Genomic DNA, 19,005 nt, shown 5'->3' with positions numbered 1-19,005 from the left:
TTGAGAAATTGCTAGAGTGCCATTTCTGCTTGGTTTTCACTGTGCCGTTTTGCTCAGTTTTCACTCTTGCTCAAACTGGTCTACAATTTAAATAGGAAGTTGTATATACTTTTCTTGACCGATTTAACTTGCGTTTAGAACAGTGATTTGTGTGTGAACATCAGAGTGTGTAAAATAAATATATATTCTTTTTGCTGCAAAGCTTTGGTCGGTGTTTACTTGCTCCATAGTACTGTAGTCCTAATGTGTAAACCCTGAATACTGCTCATCTCCCTCTTGAGATAAGTCTGACTGCTTAGCCACAGCTACCAACTAAATCTTTGTGGTACAGCCAAGGGGATCTATTGCTCATACCTGTGCTTTTAATCTTCTGTAGTGCTCCCTAAGGGAACTGAACAGGATTCTGCCTAAACCACACGTTAAAAAGATGATTCCTATGAGGGTGAGAAAAACCCCATAGACCAGAAGCACACAAGATAGCCTAAAACACACACTAGCAATCTGTTTTAGAGTGGGAAAAAAGGGTCTCACTCTTAGCAGAAGAAAAAAATAAACCCTTCAAATCCAGCAAAGCTGCTGGGGGACTATAGGTATGGGAAATTAGCCTTAGAAGAGAATTCTCCCCAACAGTCGTGCCCCGCGGATCCGCCTCGGGAGCCTTTGTGAGGGACGCCACCACTCCTTCAATGGAAGGGGCCTTCGTCAGATGTACCTGGCCCTTCACGCCCTTGGTCAAGCCTGAGGCCTTCACCTTCGGGGCGGGTCTGAGTCCCGCTCCCCCTTGGCCTTCTCTGTAGGGCCTGTCAGGGTCTTTTCCAAGTGCTTGTCCGGATGGTCCGACTTCCTCCTCTTTGAAGATCCTGAGCGTTGGGTCTTGGTCGAAGGTGCCGGAGATGCTGAACTCGCCCTGGGCACACCGCGGAGCTCGTCACAACAGCACTCCCGGTGGAAGTGAACTTGCAGTGCTTAGCCTTATGTTGGGCCCCGCGGGAGGGGCGCCCTCAAAGGTCTTAGAAGACCGCTCATGCTGCCGGGACTCACCCAGAGCAGGGGCCTTGGCCTGCAGCCACTTGTTGAGACGCCTGCATCGATCACTCAGCGTGCGGGGCATCATCTCCTGACAACACGCACAGTAATCCTCCAGGTGCGTCGGGTCAGAGTTCAGGCCGTAAAGGCACAGGGAATGTCGGTCGTCCGAAAAAACATTCCGCAGGTTGCAGCCGGGGAAAACCTTGAAGAGGCGCCGAGTCCTTCTCATCCGCCATGTACTTCTCAATCGCCATGTACACGTGGCTTAGGCCTTGAAGCTTATGGAATCCTCCAATAAGAAAACTCGATGACATTCACCCTTGAGACACGCTGAAGAATCCAAAAACGGGTCCATGTTACGGAAGGTGGATCGATGGAGCTTCAGGCTCGATTGATCGAAAAACTAGACATAAAAAAAGACGATGGCTGCCAGAGGAGTGGCTTAGGTAGAGGGCAGTAATTGGCTGGGGGCAGTATGACCCAGAGACCAGTGATTGGTTGCAAGGAGAAAGTTCAGAAGTGAAACTGATTTTTTTCTTTACCGAGTATTCCCAGCCTGACAACGGGGAATATTCATGAATGAGCATGTGAGTCCATGCCTGACCACATGCTTGAGGAGAACACCATCACCACCCAGGGTTACCAAAAAGGTAACCCTGAGGTTGGTGGGAGGGGGTCGGGGATGGTTGTCAGAGAGGGGAGGGGGGTTCCATTATTAAAAATAAACGTTTTCATTCATTGAACGGGAGATTGTCGCTATGGTTGTGGAACGCGGCGCTCCATACGGAGGCCCTCTTCCATTGCAGTAGGCATAGCGAAAAGGAGGGAAGCTACTGTGGCGGGGTGCAGTGCAACAATCAGTTAAGTGGGGCAGTTGACTGAAGGGATTGGGGGGAAGTAAAAAAGAAAGAAAAAAGGAAACCGGAAGGTGAGGGGAAGATGGCACTGCAGCGTGGGGGAGGCAGCCGGTGGTTACCGTGGAAGGAGATCAGACGTTTCAGCCCACGATCTGTGAAACTTGTTTGGCGCTCCCCCCACAATCGCCCCTTTTTGCTATAGCGTCTTTTTACATTTCTGGGCATGAAAGAATCCAGTGGTGTGCAGGGGGCGCAAGGGTCCTTAAATTTAGGACTCCTGCCTTTTCTTTCATGTATTGGTCGGTGTTGTGCCAGGACTACTTTTTTTCCGCCCACACCCTGAATCCATATAATACTATATACTGATGCCATTTCTTTCATTAGAGAACAATATACCATTTGCCTAAAAGAAACCACTGCCAAAAAGATAGCTGCTCATCGCAACATAAAACAAAGAACAAACTAACAACTGCGAAGCTACCTCCTGAAAGCAACTGACTTCACGGTTAGCACAATCTCTTAGTAGGGATGGACAGAAGTGCTGCATCTCCGAGAAAATGCATTACTTACCGTGAAAGCATTTCTGATTTTATCTGCTTAGATTCACATGCTGTGCATAGTCAGACATCCAGTGGTAAACTCGGAGTATTGCATCCCGTCTTTCGAGTATCTAAAGGGGACGTCGACATGGGCGTGCCTGTAACACTATCCCTACGTGACGTGTGGTGTACCCAAGATTCCTCACGCGTCGAGGTCCCTCCGATTGTATTTTTTCTGCCAAGAGGGAGGGGAGCCTTATGACCATTGTGATTGAGTACAGAAAAGAGAGCGAGAAAGTAGTAAGATGTCTATGTTCCTTCCATCCAAGCGGGGAGGTAGGGTGGGCGCATGTGAATCTAAGCAGATACAAACATCAGAAATGCTTTTACGGTAAGTAATGCATGTCTTCTGATGTTTGTTAATCTGCTTAGAATCACATGCTGTGCATAGACTAGCGAGCAGTACACGGAGGTGGGTTGTGAGAAGGAGCAGTAGTGAAAAGATGTCTTAGTACTGCCTGTCCCACCTGAGAATCAGACCTGGAATGAGTGTCTAGGCAATAGTGTTTTGTAAAGGTGTGTACAGAACTCCAGGTTACCACTTTGCAAATAGATGTAAGGGGAAAATGTGCAATGAATGCTATGGCCGCCCCAGTGCCTCGAGTGGAATGTGCTCTAGGCTTGAAGGGTAGCTCTCTCTTAGCAAGAGTGTAGCAGAGTGTAATGCATTTGACAATACATCTAGAGATAGTGGATTTGGAGACTGCGTCTCCCTCTCTTCCTGCCGCCACCGAAACGAAAAACTGATTAGTTTTCCTAAGTGGGCGCGTTCTTTCCATATAGAACATGACTGCGCCGCGTACATCCAGTGTGTGAAGGTTTCTTTCTCCCATGCTTGAAGGATTTTGAAAGAAAGTTGGTAGTTCTATTGACTGGTTCACATGGAACTTAGAAATGAATTTGGCCGCAAATCTAGTGTGAGTGCACAGAACTACCTTGTCTTTGAACTGTTACAAAGGAATCTAGGATTGAGATCGCTTGTAGTTCACTTACCCTCCTGATGGAGGCAATAGCTATTATAAAAGCAGTCTTAAGGGTAAGGTCTTGAAGACTTGCTTTGTGCATGTGCTCGAAGGGAGCCCCCATAAACCTAGTCAACACCACGTTTAGGTCCCATCCAGGAGCCGGGTTAGATATGAGAGGGTGAATTCTTTTCACTCCCTCCATGAAATCTTTAATAACTGGTATCTTCCACCATGACACTTTTTGTTACGTAGTGTAGGCTGAAAGTGCAGCTAAGTGCACTTTTAAAGGACTTGAATACAAGTCTTGAGTCCAGTAAATGAGTTGGCTATAACACTGTGTGGGAGAGCAGTTAATCGGGTTAATGCTCTTTGAGTTGCACCAGATGACAAACCATTTCCATTTGCTGGAACAGCAGTATCTGGTGTTTGGCTTCCTTGCTTCCCTGAGAATGTCCATACATCTCTGAGGGAGTTGCAGGTGTCCAAACTCTATGACCTCAGGAGCCAGGCCACCAAGTTCAATGTCTACGGGCATGGTTGAAGCGTCTCCGCTCTGTCTTGCGACAACATGTTGTACGGGGAACGCAGTTTGATTTGAGGAGATCGGGACATCTCCATCAGATGAGCGAACCAGTGTTGCGGACCCACATGGCAGCCACAATTATTGTGACTAGTTCCTGGTGCATCTTGTTTTTTGTTTGTGTCGGGGGAGGGGGCGGGGGATCTGGGGTGCAGAAATATTTCCCTGACCATGTTATCCAGAGTCCGTTACCCTTGGAGCGGTTCTGGGGGTACCTGGAGGCGTAATCTTGGCATTGAACATTTTCCAGAGTTCCAAATAAATCGATCTCTGGAAAGCCCCATTGTGCGAAAATGTTGGCGACGATGTCTCCGTGCAATCGCCATTCGTACTCCCTGGGCAACGGAAAGTCTCTGCTGAGTACATCTGCCAGAAGATTGAGTTCCCCTGGAACAGGTTGCGTTTGAGAGCCCACTACCAAATGTTGTGAGACAGTTTGGACAGCCCTGGAGAATGAGTGCCCCCTTGTTTGTTCAGATAGTACATGGCTGTGGTGCTGTCTGAGAATTAGGATAGTCTTTCCCTGCAGCTGTGTTTCGAAAGCTTTCAGTGCTTTGAACACTGCCAGCAGGTCCAGCAGATTTGTGTGGTTGGACGCTAGGTCTGATGACCAAACTCTGCTTATTGTTTGCTGAAGCAGGTGGGCTCCCCACCCTGTAAGGGAGGCGTCTGTAGTTAGAGTGGCTTCCACTGCGGGGGTGGTGAAGGATTTCCCTTTCAAGAGGTTTCCCCTCGACCACCACTACAGCGAGAGAACTAGGGCCGGCGAAACCACTACTAAATCCTCCCACTGTTCGTTGGCCCGACACCACTGGCTGCTTAGCCACTCTTGCATTGGGCGCAGGCGCGCGTGAGGAAGTAGATACATGACGCCATCATTCCTAGCAGACACATAGCCTTGCGTACTGTTACCTCTCGACTGGCTACATATTGAGTGATTTGAAATAACCTGTTTTGAACCCTCTCATTGGAGGGGAAGACGAGGCCGTTCTTTGTTCGAATTAGAGCCCATAGGAATTGTTTGACTTGACTGGGGTCTAAGCTGGACTTTTTCTCATTGATAGAGAAACCCAGACTGAATAACAGATCTATCGTCTTTTGGGTATTTGCCAGACATGACTCGTAGGAGTCCCCCGTTATTAGCCAGTCGTCGAGGTAAGGATATACTGGAATGGATTGCCTGCGCAGGTGTGCTGCCACTACTGTTAGTAGCTTTGTAAATACCCTTGGTGCAGATGATATGCCGAAGGGTAGTATCTTGAACTGATAATGTTTGTTCTGTATCATAAATCTGAGGTATTTTCTGTGCACTGGCAACATCAAAATATGAAAGTATGCATCTTTCATGTCCAGAGTTGCCATGTAATCCCCCCGTGTGAGCAGGGGAATTACTTCCTGCAGGGTGACCATGCAGAACATTTGTGGTTTTACAAATTTGTTTGCTGGGGCAGATCTAGAACAGGGCGCATGGTTAGATCCTTTTTGGGTACAAGGAAGTACACTGAATAAATACCTTCTTTTACCTGTGATAGATAGGGGTACAATCTCTATGGCTCCTTTTTGTTCCAGTATCTCAACTTCTTGCAGTAATATGCAAAGATGTTCTGGTGTTAGTCTTCGTTGTCCTGGAAGTCTGAATTTTGGGGACCGGTTGAACTCTACACAGTACCCGTGGGCTATGGTTTTTAGCACCCACTGGTCTGTGTTTATTCCCTCAGGTCATTTGGAACCAGAGGCTGGGGAACCTCTAGGGGTAGGGTTCCTGCCCCTTCCTTTACCACGGTGCTGTCCCCTTTAGGGGTACGGGGTGGTGCAAGTGTTGGTTCCCTGTGGAGAGTTCCCGTTTCCTGGAGAGTATTGTTGGTGACTGAAGCGTTGGCCATGAAAAATCCTTCTGTTTCCAAAACCTAACCTTATGGACGGTCTGAGTAATTTGGTCCAGACTCTTTAGGGTGTCATGTTCCTTTTTTGTGGTCTCTAGGGCCTCGTCGACCGCCTTCCAAAACAAGATGGACTCCTCCACAGGTTTGTTTATAAGCGACGCCTGCGTCTCAGGTTTAAATCCTGAGTTACGAAGCCATGCATGTCTTTTGAGGACTATGTCCTGAGCCAGGGCTCAACTGGCCGTCTCGGCAGAATCCAAGGTGTTCTTTAAAATGCTCTGTTTAACTTGCCTACATCAGAGACTGTGGTGAGGAGACTGGTTCGTAGAGGTTCTGGAGCCTCTTGTAGGCCTTCTTGCATTAAAGCCCATTGCGCATCGGCATAACTGGCCAATAAAGTGGTGTTATTGGCAATACGCATAGAGTATGCCGCTGATGTGGTAACCCTCTTCCCAAGGGCATAAAGTCTTTTCCCTTCTTTGTCAGGGGGTGCCTCGCCGGTTGACAAAGGGACCCCTGCTCTTTTCCTTGTGGTAGTGACTACCAAAGAATCTGGGGTGGAATTACCCAATGTATAGAGGATCTGAGGGAGAAGGGAAAAAAGAGTTTCAATTCTTGGGTTTACACCTCTTGTGAGAGCAGGTGTTGCCAGGGAGGGAGCCAGGCGTTTTTGTAATCTAATTGAGGAGAGGGACAGCCTGGCTGGCTGCTTCTCTTTGAGTATATCCTCAACTAAGTCCTCTTCAGTGGCAATCTTAAAGTGTTCAGCTGCCTTACGTAACATTACATTAAAGCTGATCATCAATTGGAGAGGGGTTTCTTGTAGGGGTCGTTTGAGGGGAATCCAAAGCCAGAACATCTGTATCTGGATCTTGCTGATCTGGGGACTGCCATGGTTGAGGGTCACCCATATCTGGGTCCCCCCCCCAGCCCTCAATGGGCTCATGTTCTTCGGTAGAAAAAGGATTTTCCTGTACAGTAACTGGTGGAATGTCCGCTTCAGTAAGGTCATAATTATATATGTCCTCTTCTAAAGAGTGGTCAAAAAGCCTTGGGAATTCGGCTCTAGGGTTAAAAGGGCTTTCATCCCTTGGCCTTCTTGGTGTAAGGTGTTCTGAACGGGACACAAATCTGTCCAGCCTTTCCATGCAGTCTTCAAACTTTTCTCTAGTCCAGACTGATGACCTAGAATGGTCTAGGTGGTGGAAAGGTGCCTCTACCACTCTCTTCAGTCGAAAACTGTAGAGATTGTTGCCTCAACATCGAAGAAAGTCCTTCAGAGAATTCCTCTGGCGTGACCGATGTCTTTCTCTCAACCCATCAACGCTCTCCTTAGATCTCAGCGGATCCTTGGGACTCTCGGAAACTTTCCAAGAGTCCCTAAACTGCCGTCTATGAGAATCGGCGGACACGATTCTTTCCAGGCTGTCTTCGACATCTTCCGCAGACGGGAGGTGAGTAGCAGCCGACGAGTGTAAGTGAGTCTCTTTCGGCAGAGCTGAAGCGTTGCCTTTATCGGCCACTTTTTCCAGTAACGCCGTGATTTTTGGCGGTGGTAAGGCCTTGTCTCGAGTAGTCCTCGGCGAAGCAGAAACCTTATTGCCGTACGCTTTCTTGTGATGCGTGTCGGCGGATGTATTTTAGGGGTGGCGCCCTTTGTCTTGGAATGTCCGAACCTGGCAGTCGGCGGGTATCGCCGGTGGTACCAGTGTACCCGTTAGCACCAAAGTCTTCTTTGACGTAGTCAAAGTAAGGCTGAGGGTTGTATGCTTAGTGCCGTGCATGTGTCCGTCTTTGTCACCGGGGTGTAACTTCACCATAGCAGAGCTTACGCCGTGCTTATCGGGGCCGGGGACAGACGATGTGGAACGAGAGCGTTCTGTCAAAAGGTCAACAACCTCTGGTTTGGAGGTCTGATAGTCACTCTCGCCGTCGTCACATTCGGTGGCAGCGTCAGTGGGAGAATTCCCAGCCTTGGACATACCGTAGGCCGCCTACCGTTTTACCCTACGCTCCTTTAAGGTCTTGGGGCGGAGGAGCTTACAAGCTGCACACCCTTCCTCTTTGTGATTGAGGGGGCAAGCATCGGTTACACAGTCTGTGCTTATCCTTCCATGGGAATTTGCTCTTATAAATAGGGCAAAATCTAAATTGAGTCCTCTCCATAGCTGAGGGCACACAGAGTGACTAACACCAAACGAGAAAGAGGAAGAAAAAGGAAAGGCATTTTCAGTTTGAAAAGAAATGTCCACCCCAACACCACTCTCCCTACTGTATAGGCCGGAGGATGGCCCGGACACGTGGTCGGCAACGCCGACAGAATCACCGTCCGTCGAAGTTCTCGCATGTCTTCGGCGTAGACTGGAACAGCCGTCGAGCTAAGGGACGGAAGGGGTGATCTTAAATAGTTTTTATAGAATTATTCGACCAAAGGTCGGTTGGACAATAGCAATGTTCTTTACGAACACTGCATAAGGTCGACCAGGTATCTGAGCGGGAAAAAACAATCTGAGGGACCTGGACGCGCGAGAGATCTGGGGTACACTACATGTCATGTAGTGATAGCGTTACAGGCACGCCCATGTCGACGTCCCCTTTCAATTCTCGAAGGACAAGATGCAATACTTCGCTGTTACCAATGGATGTCAGACTATGCACAGCATGCGATTCTAAGCAGATTAACAAACATCAGAAACATTATTTCATGGAACAGCCGAGGACATGCACATCTCTTCAATGGGTCAAAGAATGCCATTCCTTTGAAAAGTTATGACAATTATAGGTCTCTAAGAATGGATGGGCCTGTGAGGGATATTACTGTAAAGTCTGGAGGCGGGTATCTGCATTTTTGCACTTTATACAGTTGTGGAAGAGGCACAGAGTACCCCATCCAAGACGATTTGCAACGCTGGACAAGCAGCCAGGCGCAGACTCAGGAGGTGATGAGGGCTGGTTCAGCGAATCCCTATGCCCCCACAAAGGAATGGCCATACCAAGGTTCAGAAAAATAAATACAATAGATAACACACTTTGTACTCGGAAAACACTATCCTAATAGTAAATATATATCAATCTATGTGGTACCACAATACAGATTCAATTTAGAATGCACCAAATGCTGACAGTTATTGAAAAACATACCATTTGATAATCGCATAGACATTACTGTAGAAAGGCAGGTTAGATTAGTAACATTGGCAAAATGCTTTCTTTAAAGTAGTTCGGCAATAAAGTGTGAGGATTCCCCCCCCCCACCTAGGCAACATGTAAGGGAAGAGAAAAGGTGTACTTTATCTTGTATTACAGCCCAGTACAAATATGTTCAATAATGCTTGGCTTCTTTTTCAACAGGACCCACTACCCCTAAATACCTGGTAAGCCACAGGAGAACATGATCCAAGACAAATCTGGAACACCTGGACGATGCTCTTCCTTGTCGCAGTACCTTGCTTGGGAGGATAAGTGGTGTAGTTTCTTGGCCCTACACATTGAGAGCCCTCGAGGATGTAGTCACTGGGATGTCAATGGCTAGAAGATGAAAGAAACCAAGCAGTGTCGTAAAGGCAGCACTTTCGTTATTCACTGTGGTCTCCGTTGGCGGGTCATTACTATCGCTGTGGCTGTCCAAAGATTAAACTGCGTGGACCCTGACAAAGCATAGCAGAAGATGGGACCCTTGATGGCCTTGGATGACTTTTGGTGGGGACGCATGGAGTGACAGCAGTAGGTGACATATTACGGGATTCCGCAATTTACAGATTTAGGTTCTTCAGTGCTGCAGCACGGACCACTGGATGGCTTCGGGCAACCTGGACAAGACCACTGCACAGGACTGCAGACCCTCACCAAGTCTGGGCACTCGGGGCGTCTTCGGAATTTGGTGGTGGGAAACCCACCAGCAGACACTTCACTGCAGGCAGCAACCCTGGACCTTATCCGACATTGACAAGTGGACATATGTCCTGGAAGAGATGCACCCCCACCCCTCTTGAAGGATTCTTATATGATTTGGAACTTTGCAGCTCTGGGTGTCAAGCAGCACTATGCCAGGGATCGCCCCTCTTCGGGGCAATACTCCGCAAACTGGTTTCCAGTTGTCACCAACTCTCCTCGGGACCCTTGGCGACAGATGAAATTTGTGGCTTCAAGAGGTACAGACACTCTTCTTCTGGATACACGAAGATCCCTTCTCTGGATGGCAGGCACACAGGATTGGCTTCCAGGACCCTTTGGGTGAAGAGCAGTAGTGGCACGATGTTCCATTGTAGCTCGGGAAGAGATTACCTATCCAGGTCCTCTCTGGTCCATTCCTTTAATCAGCACAGCAGTTTTGGGATTTGGTGAAGAAATTCAGCTGCAGACTTCTTCCTCCAACTGGACTCCAGGATACAAGCTTAAGATTACTTCAGCTTTGTTACAGCTTCTGACAAGGTGGCGAGTGTGAGGCCCACTGTTACAGTAAACACTCCCCATTTACCCAGGCTGAGCCGGGCTCACCCAGCCAATCAAACAAGTGCATTCATAAAGGGAGCATACAAACAGAATCACGGGCATTCAGGCTATTCACCAGAAACCAGACAACACAGGAAGTGGATTGGGGGATACTCCACAGCCTTTCGGTGCACAATGTATGCATTCCAGTTTCAGTCAGGGCTGGCTCAGGCAGTGTCACACAACCAAAACCAGACACTCGCAACACAATGCATATTGTGACTACTCACTCCATTCAGGTAGGCTCCACTCCAAGGGTGTATGCCTTGGAGTGGATGCCTTTGTAGACTTGGTAAGATTTGTAGAGGCAGGTACATTTTCGTTTTGGATTCAATAATGGTTTCATATACATTCCCATAAAGTAGTGGCCTCAAGAGTAAAGCTGGAGACCCAGTTAATTGAAAAAAGTTATTATTTTAAATACATTTTTGATAAACCACTGTTTGTTCTTTTCCCTGACTTGTGGGGAAGAATGGTCTATTAGAGTCACATCTGAGTGAACCATCTCCCACTAATTATGCAAAACACTACAGCACTAATCTATTGGGGCCAAACAGGTGAGCAGGGAAAGCCAACCTTTGCAAGTGTCAGCATTATCAGCTGGTAAACTGCTTAACTTTCCACACATGATGCAACTTAGTTCTAGGCATTCCTTTCCTGGCAGATCCTACCTATGACAGGAGGAACGCTGGTTTATGCGACAGCATTAAACATTCCTGAGTGCGTATGGATTGACGTAATGACACACATAGAAGCAACGTGGTATACAAATGAACCTCCAGTATGAGCCCCACTCTCACAGCATAAGGTCGGGGAGTAGCTTTTGTAACCCACACACAGTACTACCATTAAGGCTGCAAAGAGCGGCACAGAAGCCGCAGAAAGGGGAGATTTTCGTCTAACTTCAAAGTGAAAGTGTGGGTAATGCCACCAGTTGCACATAACCCATTTGTTGGAAAACTGGCAAAAACGATGTAAAAAACGAGGCCACAGATCCGTCCCTTTGGTCAATGGAACAAAGGTCAGTTGTTGATGGTAGAAAGTGTGCTTGTAGACTATTCCATTTGGCCAAACGGGGCCAGTTAGCAGTTGACCAACATTGAATTGCCAGCAAGGCATAGAGATCTCTGGAAAAAGCGTAGAGTACCATGAGGTCACCCTGATCTAAGTAGGCCAAGGACAGCCTGGGTTAAGAGCTGCAGGGATTATTTAGGGAAAGGAGGGTGGTGGGGCATGAAAGGTGTAATGTGGATGTGGGATAGGCGAGACGATGCTCTAGCACAGTTGAGGTGTACATTTTCTTAGATGGTGAGACCCAATGAAGAAAAGGTGGGTAATTAAGAGAACGGTTGAGTTGTATCCAAGGCAACATTCTTTTAGACATTGCTCCAATTGTTGTCCAAGCCCGACACTTGATGTCAGGCTCCAAACGGTTCCTTTGAACGTCCTAGACCAGAGGTCTGCAACCTGTGGCACGACAGCGGTTATGGACTATGACATGCTTGATTATTCACGGTTGATTATGGAGGCTAGGGTCAGAGCACAAGTCGAGGGTACACGCGGGTGGACAGAGTCTCCCCCCACATTTTCCAGAGGGCACTTTGATATGTTAATTTCTGGTAATAACACATTCAATTGGTATGTTAATGAGTCTCCCCACTTTTATTTTAGAACTTGACCCCTGGCTAGGGTTGATGGTAATTGCAGTTCAAAACATCTGCCAAACCAAAGGATGAAGATTGCGGTCCTAGACACTGCAGCCAGACCAGTAACTGGAGCACTGTAATCGTACCAGGCAACACAAATTCTTCACTATACAGCCTACAAAAAAAAATGCATTTACATTGTCCTAACTACTAAATTAACTTTGTGCACTTTTCATACAAAAGCCTCTGGATTCTCCTGATCCTGGTGCCATTGTCACTTAATTGTTGACAGGCACACATGCTCTTTTGCAACTAAAATACACCTGCTATTTGTGTTGTATGCAACAGCCTACACAATCAAAGCACACCTGTTGAGAATTAATTAATGTTGATGTATCATAATGAAGCCCTCATATTGCGTTTAACAAATAGTGTAATTAGGTTAAATGAAAGAAATTAGGTAAAAATGAACACTACAAGATATGAATGGTTTTTCTTGATAGCCCTCGAAACATGTTGTTGAACAGCTTCTGGAGCTATTTTAGAAACCTCCACAGTAAAGCCATGTCCACTTGGTTATCAATATGGATGTGCTGTAAGCACAACAGATTACGAACATGTTCCAAGGAAATGCACCCTAAATGGATTCATATGGATGAAACATACATAATAAATTACAAAGGAATATTAAAATGAAATCTGCAACACTTTCAGAAATAGTCAATCACATTAGAGGGCAAAAGAAAATACAATTAAGGTTTACTATAGAAGAAACCATGAATGCAAGAATTGCACAGGTCGAATGGAGATAGACCAGATGGGAAAACATTGCTAAAGAAAATGTTTGTGTGTGTGCCATTTTAAGAGAAGCAGAGAAGTATGCAAATTGGTGGGGCTGAGGTTACTTAGCCACTGTCAAATTAAAAACTAATATTGAACAACATTTTTCTTTGAACGCAGAATTTAAAAAATAAATTGTTCAACTACCTGGTTTATCGTCATTCTCCCTCCCCTCATCTGATTTCCAAGGACCTTTGAAAAGAAATTAGGCACAAATTTAAGCTCAACTGAAAAAAGGGGAGATAACTTGCTTGCAATTCAAGCTCTCGAAAGAATAGAATAGGTTACTTTTTTTTGTGTTTAGCTCATCAAGAGAACCTTTACAAATTACATCTTCATTTCAATATATAAAAGGAAATAAAAAAATGTCATTTTGATTGCTAAAACAATTTATACGTAGAGCTTCTCAAAAGCAGAAATTATAAATATTCATTTAGTATTCATTGAACAACATCTAGACGGTTTCAAGTAATAATTGTTCTTTTAGTACTTCAAGAATTTTCGTTAAACTAATAACCAGATTAGTACTATTCCACCACATACATTTATTCCATAGTGTGATCCTAGATAGGTCTGTTCCTGAGTACCAATGACTTCCAAATTCCTTAATTCTTAGCAACTCGAAATGGATACAATACATCACTAGATATTTCAAGGACTGAGCCGATTGTGGGACACCACAAAAACGACATTCGCTGCTTTGGATTCCAAACTTTTCCTTATGTGTAGTCCACTTAAATATACGATCATAGATACAAAACTAAGTTGTGTATCTGCAACTCCTGTTCTCCAGCAATGGTATCCTTGTCAAATTCACATGGCATTTTAGTGAGGCTGGGAATCCTCGGCAATATTAAGGCAGTTTAATTTTAAATATAAAACTGCAGTCACTTTAGTGCTCTTTTAGAGTCGTTTTGGGCAAGATTGCAACACAGCCAAAAAAGAAAGGTATCTCTTAGCTCCACCCCTGGACATTTTCAGATTAGCATAGTGAACGTTAAAGTGTCAATATGACTCCAGAAGAGGCATGTGAAGGGTCGGCGGGAGGGTCGCATGTGACTATGTAAGATACCAAAGCTGGAGAACAGGCGTTTAAGGCAAGTAACTTATTCCATCTCCAGCAATGGATATTTCAAGGAATCACATGCTGTTTACCATGAATGTGTACTAGTGTGTAATCCATTCAGAGGTAAAGGCTCACCTGTAAGAAATCACCAGTCGCAAACAGTTGGCGAAGTAACACGTGGCTGACACTGGACCCCCATGTGGAATCAATGATGACAGAGTCGAACCTTGTGAAGTTATCAACTGATATCCATGTAGCCTCCCTGAAGATATCCAGCAGCAGGACTGTGAGGAATGGCCATCTGGCACAAGTTCAAAGCACTGGCTTTTTACATTTTTTTATTAACACATAAAATGATGCAGGCGATTCCTTTTCCAAAGAGTAATTACTAAGCAGACCCTCCCCACCGTGTCTCCAAATCCATGCCAAAGGCATAGTGTGCTTGTGCCCTGTTCAAAAGGTCATACGACAGCAACTTAACCGCTGCAGCAACAGCCAAGTCACTACATCACAGGGGCAGCATTTAGGATCCCCTGTACCAAAACTAGGATGCTGGTAGATGGGTCATCACTAAAAAAGAAGCTATGCAGGATTTTTGTCGAAGTGCATGGCACTACTTCTGATCGTGGAAGTCATAAAATTGACATCACATGTGGACTCCTGTGCGTCAGATCTGCTGTGGAAGGGATTGTGTATTTGGGTCAGATGGTTTCATCCTGCCAAAATGACAGTGACCCACCAGCCGCGCTTTGATCCCCTTTGTGAGGTCAGGTAAACAACCCCGTTAACCTCCCTCCCCCTTTCCCCAGAGACAGCCACACAGCTGTCCTGGGACCAGGTATCAAAGGAGGAAACCCATTCGGAAGGAGTAGCCTCACACTGTGGGTGCTGCACGTCTAAAGGTTTTGTTTGTCAGTAAGGAGGGAAGGGGCAGGAGGGCTCTCGTCACTGGAAGAAGCCTTCCACGATCTTGATTCTCACTGTGTCCTTTCCCTTCCCTGTACCCTCCACTTCCTCTGGAGTAAAGCACTTAGTGTGACATCAACAGGGCAAAGTCCACTCTGGCCAGGAGCAGGTATTGGTCTAAACCTAGCCTGCTTTAGCAGACCAATCACATGGAGACATGTGCCAATAAAAGAAGGGGCATCTCACTCATTCAGCAGATTACTCTCAGATCCTTTAAGGCCACTGTCATTCTGAAGAACTCCCTAGACTTCCTTTGGGACAGTGATACTGTGTAAAGCCCTCAGCCTGAGTTGAAGGAGCTGTCAAAGACAGAAGGAAGATCTGTCCCCTAACTACTCCCAGGTCAAATCGGGAGTGACCAGTGCTGTGGAGCAGGACCAACCGCTCTGGAACGATTCTCCTAAGCTAGGGCAGTAGACCCTGAACAGAAGCATCCTGTCCTCCAATCCTCTGCAGAGGTCTCACTGCAGCCGGAGGGCCAGACCAGCCAAAGCTCCATGTTTTACGGCACCAAACTGGTCGCCCAGTGTTCACTGCATCTTGAATAAGAGGGAAGGAGCTGGTGCTGGTATCCGAGTGCCTCCAAACAGCCAAACTATTGCTTGCATTTCAACCAGCTCGACACTGCATCATGTCCTAGTGAAGCGCGTCACTGGTTGTGCCCAAAGCAACTGCTCAATGGCGGGACCAGAACCGAATCACGACACTCGTCGATTAGCTGGGGTTTACAACCACAGCTCAGCCCAGCTAGCCCTAAAACTGCCCGCTCATCAATCTCACAGACACACCCACGATCACCACATCAATGACCATCGCCCGCCCACTTAAACAGTTGGAGCGTCACTAGTCAGCCCTTCACAGCGGCTAATGCGTGAGACGGCCTGGCCAACTGCAAAGTGTTCCTAACCCCGACGGCAACTTTGAAGAGCAGTAGTTCACCCCAACTCGACACCCGCTTGCTGCCAGGGCCTCCACAATCCTACATGCCCGAACTGAGCCTGATCAGCTTGCATCCATTTTTGGCTCCGGGTCTGACTGAGTCAGCCCACCAAGAACTGAATACAGGTAATGTTGACTTTGAACCGCCCCCGCAGTCCACTTGGGCCATAGAGACTGATAAGGTCACAATCGCTCATGCTTTCAACGAGAGAACATTTTTTATTGTAGTACCTTACCTACCACCTCTGGAAGTATACTCAGAGTCCTAGTTTCTCCTGTTAGTTGCATCTTCTCTGTTCCTCCTTTGGGTGTGTTTTTGTGTAGTCATCCATCTTCGTTCTAGGTGAGGATGGTGTAACTTAGTATTGTAAGGGTGTAGAAGTACGAGTGACACTGTGGTAGCATGTTTGTTGGCAAAGACTTGTTGTAAAATAAAAAGAAAAACCTATCATTCCCCATTACCATGAGGGATTGCCCTACCTCAACAAAAATATTTAAGCCTGTCAGGACGTCTTGTAACTAAGTGTCCTCCGGCCTGTGTCCTAACCTATTTCCGTCCCTTACTCTAAACTAAGCAAAAGTGTGCATCTTCGTAATCCAAAAGAAGACTTCTCTTGTTCTGAATTCAGTGTTCAGTTCGTAATGCAAATATGCAATGACTGAATCTTTAAACTTAATTTCCAAGTATGAAGGGGGCTCCTCTTCTTCAGTTCACACACGTAATAACTTGTTCATTCTCTTGCTAGAATGAACTGTAGACCTTATCACAAAAATAGACTTTCCTTGATCCGGTGGAAAAGACCCTTCCCCTGGTTTCTATCTTCAACTTAAACATGCACCGCCTAGTCTGGTACACTATCCTGCCAAGCGGGACTGTAGAACTTATAATTACAAAGTGTCTTTTCCTTTGGCCCTGCGTCCACAAACACTTTGTTCAGCTTCTTGTACTTCTCTTTCTCACATTAGTTCGATCCCTCTGGGATCTCTCAGGGTAACCCAGAATTGTTCAACTTCGATTTCCTCTGTGTGGGCCTCAGACCTCTTGACATGCTCTCAGGCTCTCCCCAACTTGCTATGGGCCCCAGCCCCTTGACTGTATCTTGTACGGGTCCTTGTTAGGCCCTGCTGGCTGGCTAACAAAAGCCACTGTATCCACAGAACTACCTACACTATCGACCTACAGAACCCCAGAGGGGGCACTGGAGCACATACCATAGTCTTGAGAAGGACCTAGGGGTCGAAACATGTGTCGGCTGACTGCATGGGGATATATGAACCCCAATGGTACCAACAAAGGATGTACACAAACTAATAAACCAAATAAACGAAACGTTTTTTCACAACCAAGCACAACAAACTGTGCGAAGAATACATTTCTTGAAACTATCAAAAGCAAGGTATCCAGGTTACAACCCTCTCGCTAACCAAATAAGGCGTGGGCTACACCTCAATACCAACTTGTGATCTTGCCCCAAAACCTAAACAAACTTGAAATTGCAATACTAGAGCTCAGCAAGGTCGGTTCCATCCTAGAAACCATGTTCTCCAAATTAAATATATGAAATGGTACATTCGTTACAACAAAAAAGTGTGGGTGCTCAAAGTTACAGTGGCCAAATACAGAACACACAGAGGAACATTATGAACGGGATGCTGCTATATCCTGCTTAGAGAGCCATTTTTTTGTTTTGTGTTTGAAGGCAGGCAAGGAAGGCTCCTCTCTCAATTGATTGGGGAAGGTGTTCTAAAGTTTGGCTGTGAGGTCAGGGAAGCTGGTTGCTCCTGCTTTTTGTAGCTTAAATCTGGACAGCGAGTGAGTAAAGGTGGATCTCAATTGACGAAGGGCAGTGTGTATGGTGAAGCGGTGGCCAGGTATTCAGGGGCAAGGTTAGCTTGGCACTTGTGGGTGATCATAAGTGTTTTCAGTGAAATTCTGTGGGCGAACGATAGCCAATGAAGGCTCCGTCCGGTGTCTCAGATATGTAGTTTCCTGGGGAAATTAAAAGCAGCACTAATGGCATTGTTCTGGATAACCTGCAGTTTGTAAATATTTCTTTGGTTAGTCCCAAGATAAAGTGCATTGTAGTAGTCGATCTTTGACAAGATGAGCGTTCTGGCCAGGATGATAGTTACCAGTTGTAAGAAAGGGTCTGCATGCTGTTATCAGCTTGCATGTATAAGCTGCTGCAGAAGCCACTGCATTAGTTTGTTGCTGAAAAGATAGGGTGGAATCTAGACAGATGAACAAGTTACTTATCTTACCTGGTAACGTTCTTTTGATGGGATGTTCCGACATATTCCACATCTTTGACAGCAATGACCACATCTGTGCTGCTTCGTAAACTTTTCCGGCGTAGGCGTCCTGCGTCGATGACATCGATACGCTGTCCCTAGAGGGCCTCCGTCGATGGTGGATGTCACCGGATGTTACATCTAGGAAGCACGACACCCTTAGCCTCAGTTGCAGTTTTTTCCCAGAACGTGTGGCACCAATCTCATGCCAGTATGACTGCAGAAAGCCTTGCGGAAACGTAAGCTGCAATCGCATAAGAAATTCTGTAGTGGGGCAGGCTGGGAGGCTACGATGTGGAATACGGAGGAACATCCCATCGAAAGAACGTTACCAGGTAAGATAAGTAACTTGTTCTTCGAGGGGATTGTGTCTTCCGACATATTCCACATCTTTGACAGACTCCCAAAGCAGTACCAACGTATGGAGGTGGGAAAATAATTTATAAATTCATTAAATTTAGAGTGCCCAATCAAATTACTGAATATAGGACTGCCTTACCAAAGGCCAAATCTTGCCCATGGGTAGAGTCCAGGGAGTAGTGTCTCACAAAAGGTATGGACAGAAGCCCACGTGGGTGCTTCGCAAATGCTGCGAATTGGGACGCCCCTCTGTAGAGCCGTGGAGGCAGCCACACCCTTAGTAGAGTGAGCCTGTAAGCCTACTGGAGGGTCCTTATCCGCCAACCGGTAACATTCAGAGATCGTCAAAATGATCCATCTGGACAAGGTCTGCTTGGAAACAGCCTGAACTAAACGCCTTCCAGCATAACCAACAGAGAGCTGATCGTCCACTCTGACCCGGGACTGTTAGGGAGAATTCTCATTCTATGGCTAATTTCCCTTACCTATAGA

The 19,005-nt window shown here is 46.5% G+C and overlaps 1 protein-coding gene across 3 annotated transcripts in view; it reads right to left on the bottom strand.

The window, feature by feature from the left end:
- DDX4 (DEAD-box helicase 4) overlaps positions 1-19,005 on the bottom strand; it is a 1,871,246-nt gene that overhangs the window by 785,010 nt on the left and 1,067,231 nt on the right. For all 3 annotated transcript variants that reach the window (XM_069627287.1, XM_069627289.1, XM_069627288.1), the window contains exon 12: positions 13,038-13,082. In XM_069627287.1, the coding sequence (XP_069483388.1) occupies positions 13,038-13,082 (45 nt within the window). The remainder of the gene's footprint in view (positions 1-13,037; positions 13,083-19,005) is intronic.

Source organism: Ambystoma mexicanum, chromosome 6p (genome assembly GCF_040938575.1).
Source record: "Ambystoma mexicanum isolate Mex_15411 chromosome 6p, UKY_AmexF1_1, whole genome shotgun sequence".
Taxonomy (NCBI): Eukaryota; Metazoa; Chordata; class Amphibia; order Caudata; family Ambystomatidae; genus Ambystoma; species Ambystoma mexicanum.
This window is presented reverse-complemented; position numbering and strand designations above follow the sequence as displayed.